The sequence below is a fragment of the Notolabrus celidotus genome, chromosome 1 (assembly GCF_009762535.1).
Source record: "Notolabrus celidotus isolate fNotCel1 chromosome 1, fNotCel1.pri, whole genome shotgun sequence".
Lineage (NCBI taxonomy): Eukaryota > Metazoa > Chordata > Actinopteri > Labriformes > Labridae > Notolabrus > Notolabrus celidotus.
Window position 1 is genome coordinate 8,229,184 of NC_048272.1, and position 20,613 is coordinate 8,249,796.

The window sequence follows — 20,613 nt, forward strand, 5'->3', positions numbered from 1 at the left end:
GTCTAGGAGACATAAATGAAACACTTTTGAGATCTCCTCTCTAAATGTATTTTCCTATGGGCATCTACAGCAAATGCAGCTTTATGCTTCTTTATCAGGTTTGTAAAGGCTTTGAGGGAATCAGAAACACAGCATGCTAACATGGTAAAAGCACTGACTGTAGCTGTGTCCCAATTCAAGGGTAGCATCCTTTGAAGGACCAGCTGTCCCAGCCCTTACTCTTGTTACATACACAGACTGTATAAAATATGGACGTAGTATCCGTGACGTCACCTATCTGTTTGAGCGCTGTTTTGAAGCCAATCGACGGTGGCAGCCATATTGGAAATGCGGAACTCAACTAGTCAAAGTGTGACGTAAAGAGGCGGAGTTTGAGCCTCCTAGCCAACAGCTATGTGTTCCCGACCGGGAGTCAATTCAGTCATGTCCTTATTTGGGCAAAAATTGAAATCTTAATATCTTCTGAACCGCCGCGTTAGAACATTTTTTACCCCCTGTACAGTGTGTGCCGATAGAGAAATTAGCTTCGTAGGGCCAAGCCGTTTCTTGAACCAGGCTGTAAACATGTTTGTTAATGCTGCAAAGATCGTATTTTATGAATTGGCGTCTATGTGGTTTCCGGTGTTTCTGCAGCCAGCCTCAAGCGGATTCTCGATGAATTGCAGTTTATAACACTTCCACATGGGCTTCATCGTTAGAGACCGGAGGTTGCCGCTTGGTTACATAGTGCCACCCCAACAGATAGCCAGTTGACATAATCAGCGTCACGCAAGTTCCACCATCACCATCAATCATTTTAAAGATCATTTCAAGTTTGACATTGCCTGGCCTTTTTAACAATTATTTTGGTTGCCTAGCATTGAGTTGAAACCAAATATTAATATTTAACAGTGTTCTATTCGGCTGCCTCAGAGTTTGTCATCTCGTTGGATTTAGCACACAGAGAAAAACAGGATATGTTGGGTCACATAAGATTCACCCTTTGCAGCCCAGAAAAAAAGTAGGGATGCATTTGGGCAAGATTCGAAGGAGCCTTCAAATGAGCCAGTATTCAATGTGCTGCTGAAATGCTGTTGTCTTCAAATGTGCTTTTCACAGGATGCAGCCCTAAATTGCGACAGATGCATTTTTCATGTGGATGGTGCACCCTATCTACACAATGGAAAAAAGTGAAGCCATAGTACTGCCACGAAGAAGGCTGACATATTGCCCTAGTGATATATTTTGGGGCCAAGGCGCGTGCAGAAGCGATCTTGCTGGTGGAGCCTATGGATTTATTGTCATGCCTGTTACACAAACCAAGGCACACATTTCACTTACCAACAAACTGTCAAAGATTGTTCAGGTTGGTGAGGTCCTCGCGAACAAAGTCTTGAGTCTGGTTACTTTTATGTTAGTATTTGTGATGTTTTCTCTCAGGTTTCTCCTCTACTCTGCTAATCTGTGGACACCTGCAGGACCTGCATTTGTCCACTGAGCTGGCAGTAATAAAGTCACATCCCTTTTTTTTCAGCATCAAATGAGTTATTAAAACTCAAGTTCATTGTTAAATGAACAAATATCAGCATGATTGAAAAAAATATTTGGATGTATTTTAATTTTGTAATTTGACCCATGTTTCATCTGTTTTGATGGAGGAGGCAGGCTTTATAATCTATACTGCAGCCAGCCAACAGGCAAGCTAAATGCCTTTGCTTCACTTTGGGAGCTATTGCACTGTCCATGTTTTCAATTGTGTAGTTTTTATATCTTCTCCATTGTTGGCCAATTAGCAAAACAGCTTTTTTTTTTAATACAGCTGCTTAAGAAAAAAGTTGTAAGTTTTAACAAATATTTAGCTAAAAAACTAACTATTTGCAGAAGAAAAAGAATTTGACCTGTTTTAGGGAAACTTGAAAGCTAAGTCGATAACCAATCTGTTAAAATTCATCCTGCAACTCACAGGGGTAAACACTCCAAGAGTTACATTTTCCATAAGTGTGTTGAAATTTAAACTGATGTATCTTAAGAAAAAGACAAACACAAAAAAACCCAGGATATCAGGAACTGTTTTGCCCCAAGTAGAAATGTGATACCTGCTGCAATGTATGACAGGTTTGAGTTACGCTTACTCCCCAGAATTCTGTTGCAGGCGTTGTTGCGTTGCAGCTGCTGTCCAGTTGGATGACACATTTCTTCTATCAAATTCAAACACAGGACTCTGGGGAAAAAATACAGGAGCAGATACTTTAACAGATAAAAGTGTAGATTAATGTTTTTGAATAAAAAGACAGATACGTCACTCCTCAGACATTGAAACACCCTTTACTGTTGTTATTCTATGAGATGTGAGTGATTCTCCCTAAATATGTCTAGCTCTCGGAAAGTATTTTTGTGCATGTGTACCTGTGTTCCAGGAGTTCCTGCAGCTGGCCCATGGAACCTCAGCCCTGAAGGACGAGAAGAGGTAGAAGAAAGCCCCATGCCTGGATGACGATGTATGACACGGCGGCATATGCAATCACAATCTGTGTAGCGTACCAATCCCTGAGGAGACACAGAAAGATGTGCATAGCTGTTATAAATCAGACTACATAATCATGCAGGAGAAACTGATGTTTTTGAAAATTTTAGGGGAGGCTACTGAGCACATTTTGCCATTTTTTTGTGAGACCAAAATAATCTCAATGTTTCACCAGACCTGATGAGTGTGTGGGATTTGGTGAAGTTTCCGGCATTTTAAAGCCCCCAAAAATCTAGTTCCTGGTTATGGCGAGACATGTGCGTTTGATGCTCTGCCTGAATGTCTGCCACGCCCACAATTTTAGTCTGAACAGTATAGCTTGAACAATTTTGAATGTTCAATGTGTCTACTACAGAATGTGCATGGTTTGGACTTGATTGGAGAAAAGGCCCAGGGCAAGCTCTCTTAAATACGTACCCTTGCGAATCAGGCGAGAGACTGAAAAAAATAGATGGCCGACTTCCTGTTGGGATTTCATCATGACGTTAGCAATCTTTTTTGTAGGTCTTGGCCTGACAGACATGGGGGAAAAAAATCATGCATGTAGGTTGAACCGTGTTAAGGAGGTGTGGTGCTGGAAGGAAGGTGGCACTATTGAGCCATTTTTGGGACTTTTTGCAAAGGACCACCAAAATATCAAAATTTTCGCCAATCCTGATGCATGTGCAACTTTTGGTGAGTCTTCGGGCATGTTGAAGGCTCCAAAAAGGCAATTTACTTGGGTAGGTAGAAAGAAAGAAAGAAAGAAAGAAAGAAAGAAAGAAAGAAAGAAAGAAAGAAAGAAAGAAAGAAAGAAAAATCTTACGGGTTACAATAGGGCCTTTGCTGATCTTGTCGATGCTTGGGCCCTAAATATACCAAATCTAAAAACTCAATGGCAATTTCAAACTGTAAGAACTGTAGAGGTACACACCCAGCCAAACGTGAACAATTCCCGGCGTTATCAAAATTTCAAAACCTATTGCCGGTCCTCAAGACAGGTCAGCTTGTTTGACAAGTCAAACAAGTGAACATTGTCTCACCTGAAGAATCGTTGCGTATGGCCAAAGCAACGGGTCAGTCCTCAGTTCTCTTGCTGCTGGATCTGTCTCCTGCTTTTGACACAGTAAACCACCAAATCCTCCTCTCTACACTCTCCTCACTTGGTTTCTCAGGGTCTGCCCTCCAGTGGTTCAAGTCCTACCTCACAGGGAGATCTTTTAGAGTATCATGAAGAGGCGAAGTGTCCAATATGCATGGCTTATCAACAGGGGTACCTCAAGGGTCAGTGCTTGGTCCCCTCCTGTTCTCAATATACACCACATCACTTGGTGCAGTGATCCGCTCCCATGGCTTTTCCTATCACTGCTATGCAGATGATACACAGCTTTTCCTGTCTTTCCCACCTGACGACACAACTGTCTCAGCCCGGATCTCATCCTGCCTTGCTGACATTTCTAAATGGATGAGGGAACATCACCTACAGCTCAACCTGTCCAAGACTGAGCTTATTATCATTCCAGCCAGTCCCACTATGGACCCACAGATCAATATCCAGTTTGGATCACAAAACCTCATGCCCACTAAGTCTGCCTGAAATCTGGGTGTCATGATCGATGACCAGCTAACCTTCAAGGTTCATGTGGCCTCAATTGCTCGGTCCTGCCGTTTTTCCCTCTATAACATCAAGAGGATCAGACCCTAACTGACAGAACATGCAACACAGCTCCTGGTTCAAGCTCTTGTAATGTCACGCATTGACTACTGCAACTCTCTACTGGCAGGCCACCCTGCATTCACAGTTAAACCTCTGCAAATGATCCAGAACGCAGCAGCACGTCTGGTCTTCAACCAGCCTAAGACAGCTCATGTCACTCCCCTGCTCATTTCGCTACACTGGCTTCCAGTTGCAGCTTGCATCAGATACAAGACTCTAATCATGACTTACAAAGCAGTCACCAAAACTGCTCCAGTTTACCTGGAACCCCTCATCCAGGTCTACTGCCCTTCTCGCCCGCTACGCTCAGCCTCTGAAAAGTGCCTAGTGCTTCCAGCACACAAGGCCTCAAAATCAAAATCACCAGCTTGACTCTTCCCTTCTGTTGCCCCTAAATGGTGGAATGAATTGGCCAACTGCATTCGATCTGCAGAGTCCCTCTCGACTTTCAAAAGACAGCTTAAGACCCAGCTCTTTAAGAAGCACTATGCACTTAGCTAGACTGCTCTCCACTGTTGTCCCCAGTGGCAGATCATATCTTCCAGCTACAATTGACTCGCACTGTCCTGCTCTACTCTGGGAATCTGTGTTCAGCTCTTGAGTGACCCAGCACTTGGTACTTTGGTCATTATTGTGGGGATGTTAATTGTTGATGATGATAATGGAACATTTTAAATTGTTTGGTTGCTTCATTGTAGATGTTCCTTATTTTGAAAAAAAATAAAAATAAAAATCCTTGCTTACTTTTGTGCATTGCCTTTAAACTGCTTGGCAGTACCTGCACCCAAATTTACTTGAAGCACTTTGTTACTCGTACTGATCTTGATTCCTCTTGTCTAGATCTTTGCCTGTGTTGTTCTTGTTCTCGTATGTACCTCGCTTTGGATAAAAGCATCTTCTAAATGACATTGTAACATTGTAACATTGTAACATTGTAACATTGTAAGATGACTTGCATAATGAAGAAACTGTCACTATTAAAGGCCTGTTGCTACATGTCCATGAGAACTCAGTGCAAAGTTATGATAACAGCCAAGGAATGGAAGAACCCTGTTTTGTGACAGCTAACGAAAAAAATCTCAAGTTAAAGGTTGACACAGGAGCCTAATGTAATGCCATGTCTCTGAACACCCACAAACTGAAAAACTGTACACATCACATCGGAAAGTCAAGCTGATTGCTTTTGGAGGAGCTGCCATCAAACCTATTGGAGCAGTAACTCTAAAATGCTGCTTAAATGAACAGTCATATGACTTTGAATTTCATGTGGTAAATGAAGATGTCACATCACTTCTAGGTCTCAAGGACAGTCTAAGGATGAAACTTGTCTCATTCAGTGAGGAAGTACACCAAATAGACATTGTTAAAAACAAAACCCTGTGACAAAATGTGTTTGAGGAATGTGCAGATTGGTTCAAAGATGAAGTAGGTGACTTACCTGTGACCTACTCAATGAAAGCGGATCCAGACATGCCACCAGTTGTCAACCCGCCACGATACATCCCTGTAGCGATGCAGGAAAGAGTAAAACAGGAACTCCAGAGACTGCAAGCTTTAGGTGTTAACGAGCCAGTGGATGAACCAACAGAATGGATCTCCAACATGGTTGCGACACACAAAAAAGAGACTAACGATGTTTGCATCTGCATAGACCCAAGACCCCTAAATAATGCCCTAATGCGCCCTCATCGCCCTATGCGCACAGTAGAGGAGTTAGCAGCCCAAATGTCAGGTGCCACTGTTTTTTCTGTCCTGGATGGGAAAAGCTCTTTCTGGCAGATCAAACTTGACAAAGCCTCATCTCTCTACACCACGTTCACAACTCCCTTTGGCAGATTCAAGTTCCTGAGGATGGCCTTTGGCATCAACACCACTTCTGAAGGTTTTCAGAGAGCCATTGAGCAGATATTGGCAGGTTATCCATGTGCCATCATCGTGGATGACATCATTGTTGGTGGCAAGACTGTTGAGGAGCACGACAGAAACTTGAAAAAAATACTGGAACGAGCCAGACAGGTAAAGCTAAGGCTAAACCCAAATAAATGTGAGTTCAGAATTGAGGAAGTGAGTTATGTAGGTCACGTGTTCACTGACATAGGACTAAAAGCAGACCCTACAAAGATCTCAGCCATCACTGAAATGCCACCTCCAGAGGACAAAACAGCTCTCCAACGTTTCTTGGGGATGATAAACTACCTAGGGAAGTTTATCCCAAACCTGAGTGAGCTGTCAGCACCACTACATCAGCTACTGCATAAAGATGTAGTTTGGAGCTGGATGCAGCACCAACAAGATGCTTTTGACAATCACAAAGCATGTGTCACCAAACCACCCGTGCTTCACAACTATGATGTTAAAGAACCAGTGACTCTCACTTGCGACGCAACCCAGCAAGATCTAGGAGCAGCCTGTCTTCAGGATGGCAAACCTGTGGCATATGCATCTCACACACTAACCCAAGCAGAGACCAGGTATGCACAGATAAAGAAGGAGCTACTGGCAGTGGTTTTTGCTTGTTACAAGTTCGATTATATCTCTACGATTATATCTATGGCAAACCAGTAGTGATTGAAACAGATCACCAGCCCTTGGTGACAATCCACAACAAACTGTTTCATTCTGTCCCTGCACGTTTACATAAGACTGCAGAAATTCGACCTAACTCTGACCTACAAGAAGGGGAAACAGCGATACCTTGCCGACACCCTGTCACCAGTGGCAGTTATGGGGAGGGGCCAACAGGGGCCATTGCCCCTGTATAACTGAACCCTGTGACCCCCCCCTCTACATCAAACAAATATTATACAATAAAAAAAAGCTTCTGTAACGCGCTGATGTTACAGGCGGAACACATTCGTGTGGCACTTGGTTCCAGTCCCTTAGAGCGCTAAGGGATTCATGTTGAGTGTAAACAGCCAAACAGCTACTGTCAGTCTGCATTTTGATATAGTACACAGCAGGTCCTCGCCCTTCTCAGTCTCTTTTGTCAGGGTTGAATGTGTCCCTCTGACAACACCCTTGGCCCCAGCCTGGCCCCCCCAGTAAATTGGTCTAAAACCGCCACTGCCTGTCACACGCCCGAGGAGTAACGTCTCTCCCCAAAAAGAGGAACTGCATGAGTTTGAAGTGATGGCAGTCCAACTCATTTCTCCTCAGCGTCTCGACGAACTCCATGAGCAGACAGTGGCAGATCCAAACCCTGCAAACACTCACCCACTTCATTAAAAAAGGATGGACCAAGACGTGTGTGCAGCGTGCCCGCTGAGGAGAGACCATTTTTCAGTTTCCGTGATGAACTTTATGTGGACAAGGACATCATCATGAGAGGTAATAGAGCAGTTATCTCCACGTCAGTGCACTCAGAATATCTGAAAGTGTTGCACAAAGGTCTCCCAGGTGGGGAAGCTACAAAGAGAAGGGCGAGGGAAACTGTGTTCTGGCCGTCATTAAACAACGACATTGAGGTTAGTGTTCAGACATGGAGCCTTTGTAACAGTCTGAAGCCTCACCAACAAAATAACCACTAAAAACGCTCAAAAGACACAAAAGGCACGTAACCAGCAGTCCTGAATACCCAGAGTCCAACGGCCTCAGGGAACGGGCTGTGAGGAATACCAAAAATCAGCTTGAGGTGACGAAAAGAGATGGGACAGATTTCTATCTCAACCTGTGGAACATCAGGAACATGCCCGGAGACACTGTTTTAGGTTCTCCTGCACAAAGACTTCTCTCTAGACAGACTCGAACAACCAAACCAGTCAGCAAACTGTTGCTAAAACCAGCAGCAAAACCAACAGCAAGTGTCAAAGCCCAGCTTACAAAGAAACGCACAGAAAACCTGCTATGACAAGTTGAGTAAGCCACTAACTCCCCTAACAGAAAACCAAGTGGTAAGACTTCGAACACAAAAAGGACATGACAAAGTAGGAATGGTAAGGAGAAAGTGTGCCCAGCCACATTCATACATTGTGGAGCATGAAGGACAGGAGTACAGACGCAACCGACGTCACATCTTGCCAGTATCAGAACCAAAGCCAACCATCACACTTGATCCAGATGTGCCACAACACACACCTGAACCACAAATGGACAAAACACTGGTGACTGACAACCCTGACAATGTTAAGCAAACACCTAATAAGCAATGTCAAAAACAAAAGAGTGCTGAAGAGACCCCCAGCAGAGTGTTTGAGAAGTGTGTGGAAACACGTGACAAAAATACAGTCCAACCTACTGCTTCTACATATATCACCAGATGTGGCAGAGTTTCAAAACCAAACAGAAAATATTTCAGCTGTGGTGGATAGACCCAAACAACAATGGTTTGTCTTTGTGAGCTTTATTCCGGTCTTCTGTTAGTTTTGCAAAGCAGTCAGCTGGCAGAGTGATCTAACAACCAAGATAAGGTCTGCTCAACTGACCCAGAGTGAAAATACAACACATTACTTATTCTCTTTAGAGAATAAGATTAACACATCATTAAACATCTTCAAAGAACTGTAAGACAAACAAGAGAGCTTTTTACGACATCTTGCTTCCTGGTCACCTGCCTGACTTCTCACTTTATGGTCTGCTCCTCAGCCATGAGAACAGATTACAGTATGCAATTCACAGAAGCTTCTAGCTTCTAATCAAAGCAAGAACAAAATACTACCATGTCTGTATTTTCCCCATCACAAAGCCAAGTATGATTTCAGAAAATATAAAAACACACACATGAGACAATGTGATGATGTTAAGTGTGATGCTTGTTCATGTTGCTAGTGCAATTGTTCAGTGAGCTAGAAATGTTAAATGTGAATTTACTTGCAGTATACTGAATGTCAGATGTTTTGTTACAGGTGAAAGTTTTGAATAGTGTACATGCCAAACTGTTTGTTTTCCAGTACAATGTTTGAATATCAGAACATATGGTGAAATATTTGTTTTGCTTTTCTTTCGGTTGGAAACCAAAGCTAAAGAAGAGGGATGTAGACAGTTGTCCTAACTGTTTTGACCACTGCATGTTGCTGTAGTCTGTGTACGTCTCACGCGACCGAAGATGCGCATGCGCACTATATGTTTTGGGACGGATGTAGTCAGCACCCTCCTGTTGAGTCCTGATGTACACGTTGTTAATAAACGTTAGTCAAATATTCAATATGACTCTGGGTCATTGAAACAACAGTTATTAATGAGTTAAGAAAGCTAAGGATCATACTGGTTAACATTAAATCTTAAAACATGTTATAGTTAGTAATCAGTTAGGTAAGCTAAGGATCATACTGGTTAACATTAAATCTCACAAGCTGGAACTTGAGCCTCGAGACAGTGAACGACTGCTCACATTCCAGATGGTGCTTAGATGTGCAGAGAAGTGTCGAGAGTCGCTGAACACTGTGTTTTACAGAAGCTGAAGTCAGATTTACAGCTTCAGGCAAGCATTTGGCATGGCCAATGCTTCATATAGTGCAGCCGACATCACTATTAAAGCCAGCTCTTTGGAACTTTACCAGGATTTTTATTAACAAATCCATACAGATCATTATAGGACATCTGTACACATTTTGGACAAAAATGTATGGCTTTGTAGAGGCGTAGCTTATGAGAACGGAGGACATATGACTTTATTTGTCAGTGATTTGTTTACCCTTAATCCTTTATTTTGAGGGATGATAACACACATTCCACACACATCGTCATTCAAGATGTTTTCCTGTGTATTCAGTGTGAGAGTCAGAGCCTTTAGCCAAATGTTAAGCCACCTAATTATCAATGTTTGTGTGTTTCTAAGTTTTAAGAGCTGCAGATTTTTTTCCTCGGTGAGGGAGACAGATAGCCAAACTGAATGGAAATAAACAAACACATATTTACTCACTGTTTGCTGTAGTTTAAACTGAAATACATATCTATAAATTAAATATGTGAGGTATAGGCCAAATTATTTGTTTTAAGTTTTCAGAGCTTTCTACATGACAAACATTCTAGTCTATGATTCGATGGTTACATACAGTACTTCATGTAGTTTAGGAAATGTTAATGAGTCAGTTCTAGAATTGAACCACAGTAAGGCTGTACTGAAAAGAGAAGTTAGGTCCAACTTTAAAATAAAGAACATGAGCTAGTGCATTTTATTTGGACTGTGAACTACATTCATGATTTTAGATTATGAACAAAAAGTATTTCATTTAATTTGACTGAATTGAACTTAGAGAATGCAACTTACTCAACACTGTTAATATGTGACTTCTTTAATTTGTGAAATTGGTGAGTGACATTGTGGCAGATCATGTCTTCCAGCTACAATTGACTCGCACTGTCCTGCTCTACTCTGGGAATCTGTGTTCAGCTCTTGAGTGACCCAGCACTTGGTACTTTGGTCATTATTGTGGTGATGTCAATTGTTGATTATGATAATGGAAGGTCTTACATTGTTTGGTTGCTTCATTGTAGATGTTCCTTATTTTGAAAAAAAAAATAAAAAAAATCCTTACTTACTTTTGTGCATTGCCTTTACACTGCTTGGCAGTACCTGCACCCAAATTGACTTGAAGCACTTTGTTACTCGTACTGATCTTGTTTTCTCTTGTCTAGATCTTTGCCTGTGTTGTTCTTGTTCTCGTATGTACGTCGCTTTGGATAAAAGCGTCTGCTAAATGACATTGTAACATTGTAACATTGTAACATTGTAACTTGTTCATGATAGTCATATTTTTTAGTTGCACTGTATAGGGTTTAAGTGAGTTGCAAACCATGACATTTTGTTACTATTAACAATTTACACAGGACCCAAAATTAAGTAAATGTGCAAGCATTTATTTTGATAAATTAAAAGAAAAGGTCACATCATGCAGTTTTGCTAAAATTCTGACCTTCAAACAAGGGGCAGAAATGCCTCCAGCAGGTGATGCATCCCTGAGATGTGAATTGTCCCATGGCCGTCTCCAGGAGGAACATTGGGATACCGCAAGATAGCAGAAACAAGACGTATGGAACCAGAAATGCACCTGAGAAATCATGACAAGAGTGAGAAGCTTGGAGAAATATTTATAATATAAATTGACCATGCTTTTTCTGTATGTAGTCAATCTTGATTTGAATACAAACAAAAATGTAATCCACAGCCAAAATTTTACATTAAGATCTTTGCCCAAGGCTTGTTAGGCTTTTTTGCTTGTTAACATCTGTGCAAGACCCACATCGATTTGTGTCACATTTGCAGGATAGCCAGATTTTTGCTAAAAAAAAAAAAAAGATGAGAAGCAATGGTCACCTCTGTTCTTTGAGTTTCATTACAAAGACTAAAGTGTCCTTCACAACAAACAGCAGCTTTGAGCTTTGCCTGTGACACATCCTTATCTGGTTTAATGAATGAGCCAAGGCTACTTTGCCTCATTTATTGACATTACACTGTGATTCAGCTCCGTTGTTTGACTATGTGCAATGGAGTACATAGAAAAGTGTTGAATGATTTAAATTCAGATCCTTTTATGCTTACCTCCCCCATTTTTGTAGCACAAATAGGGGAACCTCCAGAGATTTCCTAGCCCGACCAGGGTTCCTGCCACAGCAAGCAAGAACTCCAACTTGTTTGCCCACTGGCCACGATCCAACAGCTGAGTCTTTTTAACCAGACTGTTTTCCTGACCAGGAGTCTCAAGGCTGTTCCCCTTAAGGAATTCCCTTGACATGACGGGGAACAGTAGCAAAATAAAAACCAGTACTTTGAAATCTGACCTGCTATGTCTTTTTACCTCCTCTACCTGTTATAGGACAAGAACTGTCAAACCTTTGTCGCTCTGAGCTTTTAGACAGAGCCATTCAGCTGATTCTTTGGCAATTCTCATAAGCTTTATTTATTTGTTTAAGCTGGCAGGATTACCAGGAATGGAAAGTTTTCACTGGCAGCTGTTTGTCAGAAAAGCTGTTCTTTTCCAGAGCATATTTCAGAATCAAAATGATGCATTAAGCAACCAAATGTAAAACAAAAACATAATGAGTTACTTACCCCTCCATCACAGAGCCCCCTCCCCCGAGAGTTGTTCCCAACAACAACAAACTGATCAGTATTCCTCTCAGCTGGGCGTACGGCAGGATCTCTACACAAACAACATGTCATGAGCAGAGCCAGAGTGAGAAACAAAGTAGCTATGGTTTCCTCTGGCTTCTCTATGACCTAATTATTGGTCGATCTGGTGTGCACACCATGCCGTCTGAGTTGACAAAGTGTTGGGGATTTGACAATGTTCCAGGGTATACAACCACTTCCCTGCTGTATTTTTCCACTGAGACATGGCAGCTTGAGTCATTGAGATTAGCTCAGTTGCTAACAACTAAACCAAATCAGCTGAGCCTTCTCTGTTGTGTCAGTGGCTGTAAACAGGCACCAGTTATCTGCCTGCTGGGATTTTGGGGCTTAAGTTGTAAATCATTGAAAAACAATAATAAGGGGGACTAGTGATGCAAACAGTCATCTGCAGGTTTCCTAATAATGTAGAAGGCTCACTTCTTCTTTGGTTTTGTAAAAAGTTATACAGTGTGACATCTTAATACTGCATTACAGTTACATGCATTATTATGCACATATGCATCTTTCTCATTCATTGTTGAGATGCATTTCTCATGTAATGTATATCTTTGTGCTCTATTACTTATTTACCACTGGCTTACCCCACCTTACTCCTACTACTAAGTTCATTTTAGATTTTATGTCTTTGACTTCCCCATTCTTGTTTTAGAGTCAGTGATTTTATTTTCTTTATCCTCCTACAGTGTCAATATAAGTTATCACTGTAGGACTAATAAAGTTTATCTTATCTCAGTGTTCAAATAACCTCTGCTCTGAACTATTGACTTTGCAACTGAATTCATTTAATTCTGTTTCTGCAGTATAGAGATGCATTTTTGCTTTACAAAAGAAAAAACACTATCTGTGACTAATGTTTATTATGTTATACTCCAGTTTGTGCACTATTTGATAAGGACAGCCCTGAGACCTGGAGAATTGCACTGTTGGAAGACTTTTTCAGAATCATAATTAGCTCTGTTCACCAGGGATGAACAGATAAAGGGACTTGTACTTTTTTTAATACAGATAGCAGCTGTAACTAATATAATTATATGCATATAGAACATTAAGAAAACAAGTTTCAAAATTACCAATTTCTGCACAAATTAGATGTCAGCAAACAAACTGAACATCAAGTAGCTATAATCAGTACAATTAGTGCAAAGAAAATTGGTGTTGAATGGAAATATGTGCAGTATATGTAAATGTGCCTATATACTAAATACATGATAGAAGTTGACGGTGACAGTGCATGGTGGAACAATTAAACAAATGTATATGTCAGATTTGGTTAAATTAATGAAAAATGCACTACTCACCTCACAAATAAAGCTCCAAATCTGAATAGGTACCAAGGTCCTCTAAATGGAAAAACCAGGTAAGACTGAGATCCAGCTCATAACTTTGGTGAAATGAGCTGCACAAATAGTTTTTCCTGAGGTATGGCTTAATAATGGTTTTCATAAAGCAGTAAAAAATCCACCATCTCCTGTGATCTGAAACAACAAGCCTGTGTGAACACCCCCTGAGCAGTTGTCAATAGATGGTCTCAAGTGACAATGGCCCGGAGGTGAAGCCAGAAATACTGGTTCAAATGATAAAACTGCTTGAGGTATGTCCGAGATGTCATTTATGATAACAGCCATACAGTCAGATGCCATTTTATGCACTCTATTTGAATACATGACTGAGGAGTTTTAGTCATATGTCCAATCACTATTCACCATGCACTTTTAAAATTAGATGTTTGCCTTATTCTGTAAAAACAGCTCATTATTGTTGAAGGCAAATGTAGTTATTTGATTCCTCATTATATTATTTTGTGCAAGAATTTTAGTGTTCCTACTCATAGAGCCAAGCCACTAGTGCCCATAAACCAGGAGATATTACTGTAAGTGGCTGCTGACTTGGCCTTGTACACCTAGATTTCTTTGACTTTCCACTCTGACTCAAACAAGGCTAAACATTAAAATTTCAGAATCTATCTCTGTTGAAAAATCTTTTTCAATTGCTTTTACAATGTCCTTTTTTACTTAGTAGTAACTAGTTTGCAGTATAAACAAAGGCAGAGGCAAAAAACATACAGACTGGAATGATCTTCAGTTCCAGGCCAACAGCTATATTAAATAACAGATGTTGTGGCTGTAAGAACAACAGCTACCGACCCTGAGCACCCCAAACACACATGGAACATCAACAACTGCTGCAGTTTTTCTCTTACTATATACCTTACATGGATAAATAGAGATATGTTTGAAATCAAGTAAAATTCTCTAACATTTCACGATAGATGCCTCTCAACAGCTTTGGCACCAGTATAGGGTTTTTCCTCCATAAAGCAAAACCAAGTCAAGTTGCATTTCTTTACAGCAAATGCTTGAAATGCTGAAGCTGAAGGCTGACAGCTGAAAATATGGAAATGTGAAGGGAAAGAGAAAAAAGCTAAAAAATAAAGTGAAACTTGTAAAGAGCCTAAAATAACAAAGAGTAGAATCAGTGGAAGGTCCGAAACATGTTAAGTAGTGGAAGTAGTAGTAGTAGTAGAAGTATTAGATGTAGTAAAATAAGTAGTAGTTGTAGAAGTTTTTTGAGCATTTAACTGCAGTGTTATTATACTAATATGCCAAAGTCAGCTGATATTAAACATGAGTATGTTAGCATTGGCTCTGTGATTATGAATACATGCTTAAATTAGCATTTAACTGACAGCTGTCATTGTTATTGAAAAAAAGCACTAAGCATGATGGCTACTGTGACTTCTTACTGCTGTTTTCTTTGTTTGTTTCATTTTGTTTTGAAGGTGTTGCAACTTGATATGACAGCATCACTGTTTGCAATAATATGAAATACTTAACCTGAAATTATTGTTAGTCTATGGTAACATAACTAATCCTCATCATTCTGATGGAATTGCTTGCCAACATCAACATTTTTATGTCAACATTTTAATGGTGTATCAACTTTTGGGAGTTGGGGTTGCTTCAGAGTTTTTTTATCTAATCATTTGTTTATACTGCTTGCTAGGTTGTATAATCATATTCTGGTATGGTTTCCAGAAGGGACTTTTGCCACCGAATCTCAAACGTCATAATTACTCATAAGGGGCCATCAATAAAGTTTTATTTAACCACTTGCTGCAGTTTGCAATTCAGCTGGCTCCTCCACATGTCAGCAGCAGCCAATTATTTTGTCTTAAATTTTGTTTTCCTGTAAATGTGCAACCCAGCCAAAACTTCCTGTCACACGCTAGCTCCCATGTAAAACTCTGTTTGTTACACAGTGGACTGTTTGTAGTAAAACCTCCACAGAGAGACTGGAAATTTTAGCTGATCATATTTCAGGTACATTTGGTGTTCAGACAGAAATCCAACTCTCATCTAAGTGTGGAGCCAGTTTCATGACGCCACACAGAGGCATTGTCTATCTACCTGTGCTCTGTTACAGCAAAATAAATTATTGAGCGTTTAGTTAAGTTAACACCCTCCAGACTTTACATCAGCAACGCTGAGTAGAGTCGAATAATTACAGCTCAGCTTTATTTGTTTGGCTCCTCTTACAGAATCAATAAGCATAAAACAAGACAGACATATGAACACAAGACAAGACAGCTACCATTGAAGGCATATATTTACAGTTTGCTGTAAATCTCTAGAGTAAGGACCATGCTCTCTGTACATTAAATTATATCAACTGTTTACAAACTGGTAGACACTAAATACATGCTCAAAAGAAGTTCATATTCAGCTGCAAAACAACTACTGCATGAATAAAACCATGGTAACTTTTGGTCTAAACAAAGATGTGGAATATGACTGTGTAGGTTATTGAGCTTCAGACAGCTGTACAATGAAATCTCCTGTGAGTGGTGTTCACACGGTTAACAGTTTTTTTCTTCACACAGCACAGCTTTTCTCTGCTTCTGGCCTGGAGGATGAGTGATTATCCTCTCAATGGTTTGTGTATTGTATTACACACGTAAACAGGTCAGTTTGGCTCTGTCCTGAATGTTTCCTTTGAAAATAATAAATAGACCAAAGCAAACAAAGTCTCTCTTCTCCAAGACTGTTCAGTTTTGATCATAAACAGTCCAGAAAAGTCTCCCACTTTTAGAAAGTGTTTTTTTTTTTCGTATATGTTGCACTGTAGTGATTGTAGACAGCTCTGGTATAAAAATATGATAGGGTTACCTTTTCAATCTCTTGTTAACATGCCTTTAAAAGGTGTTTATGCTGTGAACTGAATTGAGTCCTGGAGGGAAAGTGCTTTGTTTGCTCAAATACATTTCTGGATTATTTTAGACACCAAAGGTTAGAGTCTAAGAAAAGAATACACTGTCCAGTGCACAAAAAGATATTTTCATAGCTTCATTTTAATGTTAGAATTACATTTACTTTTACATTTTGGACAAATCCACACTGTATAATTCATAAAATTCATGGTAAAATTCACCAAATGTCAGGCTCACTTTGTTTTAGGACTGACTGGGATGAAGAGGTCGTCAGATAACACACAACAAATCTCTGTGTGGAATGATTAAAGAATGAAAATGACCCATTGTTTCTTTTTGACAGTCCAACAAATGGAGCAAATCAGCTTTTTATATTCACCTCTAATGGAAGCATGTTACAACCATCACTGCATACTCGTTTATATAAGCCATGGATGGACACAGAAACATACACAAATATTCAAAGAAATGATTTTTCAAACTGAGACAGAAACAAAAAAAAAAGAGTTTCCACTTTCAGCAAAAATATTTCACATGGTTAAACCTTCAGGTGTGCATTCATATACCAAGTAGAGTTTACAACAGTAGCGAGTCACTGGAGTCTCATTGATGAGACAGAGAGTACCTGCAGTTTCTTGTAGGTCCCAGATTTTGTCATGCTCAAGCATAGTTGGCACTCGTTCAATTCATAAATTGATTAATAGTCACAAAGTTAGGCCAGTGCAACCTGTATGTAAATACACAAATCCATCACAAAAATGTACAACTCAGACCCGTACATCTCCCTCTGGTGGTGAGTTCACCCTTGTAGCAGAAAAAAAAAACAGATCTAAAAAATTCACATTAATAATAATAAGAAGAGATAGCACATTTTCTGATACTTTCAGTATTTTAACAGAGATTCATCTCATAGCATGGACAGGAAGGGATTGTTATACAGTATGGTAGGTTTGTTTGTGATGTTCTGTGGGGATTTTTTTTTTTTTTTAGGAGATGATGTGGAAAACCACTGATGAAGATGATATGTCGCACTATGGTGCAAACCGTGTTGCTGGCTTTTCTTTCTATCTTTCAACATTCACGTACACTGACTTTTGTCGCACATTATGAATGTCAACAAATCGGACAAAGTTTTCAAAAAACAGAATATGTCTAAAAGGAGTTTTCACTTTCTTCAGCACTATGAGAAGAAATGCTGCTGATGATAAATCAGAGTCATGGCGTGCACCATAGCCATCAGATATATTATTATGACAAAACAATAAAATCTTTACTCATACTTAGTATTACACATTTCAGAACATACAAGTCATGATTCTGCACCTTTTCAGTCACATTCACTTTGGCCATTTCACTCAACAGATACAGATTAATCTCATGTAATCCCAAGTAATGCTGATCCATTCAATTCTGTTTTCCACAAAAAGAAAAAACTTTCTTTTGCTTTCCTGCAAATGACAATTGGCACAACACACACGGTTTCAAAAAATGTGAATGAATGGGAACCTTTGAGGGTTTCTGCTGGTTGCCTGAAAACATCTGTCACTTCATCTATACTCATGCTTTGGAATGGATCAAACTGAAGAAACAGATTATAATCATTTGTAAGATTAAGGCTTGCTGGTAGGCATCATTTGAGTCTGACTAGCAGTGTTTCTGCCAAGCTAAGCTAATTTGCTTGTAGTTTCATGCTCATATTTAGCTTTAAGATGTGAGAGTGGCATCAATTTTGAAATTTGACTTGGCAATAAGTCATTACAGCCAACATTTAACAATCAAGACAGAACATGTTTCTATAGCTTAAAGTTTGCTGGTTGGCAGATTTTTACTCAGGCTTAAAACTTGTGTTTATGTGATGCTAAAATAGCAATCTGCAAGAAGCCTGAAGTTTTCGTGTACAGATGTGAGAGTGGCACCTATCTGGTAATTTGCAAGAAAGCAATTAGGCCTATTGTCTAATATGTCAAAATATAATAGTAAACAGACAACTTTAAAATACCATATGGTGATAAAAACAAACAGGAGTTGGCACTTTTCTTTTAAAATATAACTTCAGTTATCAAAAACAACCTGAAGTATGAAACCACTTTGATTTAAGCCCATTTCAACTTCATCATTTGTAAAAGGCTTTGACACTCTTTTAAATCCTCATTTACAACAGGCTGCCTCCTACACAGGAATGAAAATGTTTCTGGAATGAACATGAAAGGCACAGTGAAAGATTTCTTGAAATTGACTTCAATGTTCATGTTTGTACAGTAAACACAGAGCAAGCCCTTTTGGTTAAACAATGCATACAATAAATCTGGTTTGGGGAACTTAATGACAACAGCAGTTATCTCACCTCGTCGCTGCTTGTCCTGCAAATTCCACAAGCAGAACAGAATCATACCAAAGAGCAGCGATAATGATTTCTAAGACGTGTGAATTCTGCCTTGAGCGTTGACATTGAGGGTTATGGAAAAAATGCTTGAGATTACATCAACACACACGCCTGCCAATCACAATGAGTTATGTGTTAGAAGTTGTACTTAGTTTGAACTCAAGTGTAATGAGAACACAGGAGTAGTTTTTGTGCAGATCATATTTACTGATTTGAGTATTCGTTCTTTAACACCGGGCAGGAGTATGTGGTTTTGATGCTGCAATCACTGTTGACAGGTTCAAGTGGTGATGAGGTTACTGCGTTATAACAAAGAGGGTTTACATATTGAACATGGATTTAATTTTAATGACATTAAAACCACATGTAACTGAGAATTCAGATGAAAACACTTTCTGACACCTATATGAACCATTGCTGATGGTTAAAAACGTTTAATACACAAACTGAAGTACTGCAATGGTCACCTTCACTATGGCACTGATAAAGTGAGTTGAAGCAAACACAGCGTCTGACAATCAACAAAACGGGCATCTCTTTTTTTTTTTCTCTTACAGCTAAATATTAACTATAATGATTGAAAAGTAAACAGTGTACCTGAAATCAAAACAAAACTGAGGATTTGTAGAAGAACAGGCGAGTAAACACATTTCGCCTACAGCTGTATGGACCATTATTCAAAATTCACACCTCACACACTGGTCTGGTTTAGACAAAACAATAATTCACCTATTATTGCAAAAATGTAAACATCCTTCAAATGTGTCAATATATCTGTCTGAAAGATACTGTCATTTGAAAATACAATGTTCGAAAAAAAATACAAATTGACATCTTTTGATTTTGGGAAGTTTAGGCTTCTCCTGTTTAGTCGTGTGCATCAGAATAAATTCTGTCATATTTTTACCTGACATTACTTCAATAACAAGTACTAACTCCCATGTAAAATAGCTTAACATTTGCCTGTTTTGATTTTATTTTTATTTTATTGTTACATCTCTGTGAATTTAGTTTTGAGGGGTTTGGGATTATTTGTCAGATGAAACAGAATTAAAAGACGTCCCTGATTTCAATCATTTAACTGTGTAAGCAATTGTGGAATTTGTTCAGGTATTGAAGTATTAATAGATTTGAACTGCAAGTTGAAGAGACATTTGGAATATTTCAATCAGATTGAGGCTCATTGCAAAGTAGGTTTCAAACATCATATTTTTATGGACTGCTCTTATATCATCAGAGTCATTCGCAAAGGAGAATAAGTCCCCATCCTCTACGTTTTAGATTCCTGTGGGTTGTAATCATCATACCCAAACTAACTCAATTGAATGAAACCACAAGCAATCATAGCAATAAAACTAGTGAAGTGGTGCTGAGCAACCAAAAATGTAAACAGATTTCAGCATGCAGGATTGAGCTGTGATGGTGTCACGGTGTTACGTCTGTAACAGAGGATTCGATTTTTTTTCGCATGAAAGAAGTGATCTAACCGACTTCTTTGTCTCAGAATGATGAAAAAAGAAAAGGAAATAGGCCAACATGTGGGCATTAGCATGATGAGCAGCAGATGCAGTGGTTTTTAAGTACATAAAATCATGCAGAAGCAACAGCCTGGCAATCATTAAATGTTACAAAACTGATAAAAACTCAGGAGGGAGAAATCCAAAGCCAGTGTGACGCTGTACAGAGTGAAGTAGGGCAGCCAAACTGTCTGCTCTGACACTCCCTGCTCTACTGAGGACTGCTGAAGTTATCTAGA

The 20,613-nt window shown here is 39.6% G+C and overlaps 1 protein-coding gene across 1 annotated transcript in view; it reads right to left on the reverse strand.

The window, feature by feature from the left end:
- LOC117804772 (sodium- and chloride-dependent GABA transporter 2-like) overlaps positions 1–11,869 on the reverse strand; it is a 28,199-nt gene extending 16,330 nt beyond the window's left edge. The window contains 7 exon segments of the mRNA XM_034673167.1: positions 2,112–2,146; positions 2,149–2,188; positions 2,190–2,200; positions 2,386–2,458; positions 2,460–2,519; positions 11,043–11,185; positions 11,677–11,869. Coding sequence (XP_034529058.1) covers positions 2,112–2,146; positions 2,149–2,188; positions 2,190–2,200; positions 2,386–2,458; positions 2,460–2,519; positions 11,043–11,185; positions 11,677–11,869 — 555 coding nt within the window.
- Between the last annotated feature and the right edge of the window lie 8,744 nt (positions 11,870–20,613).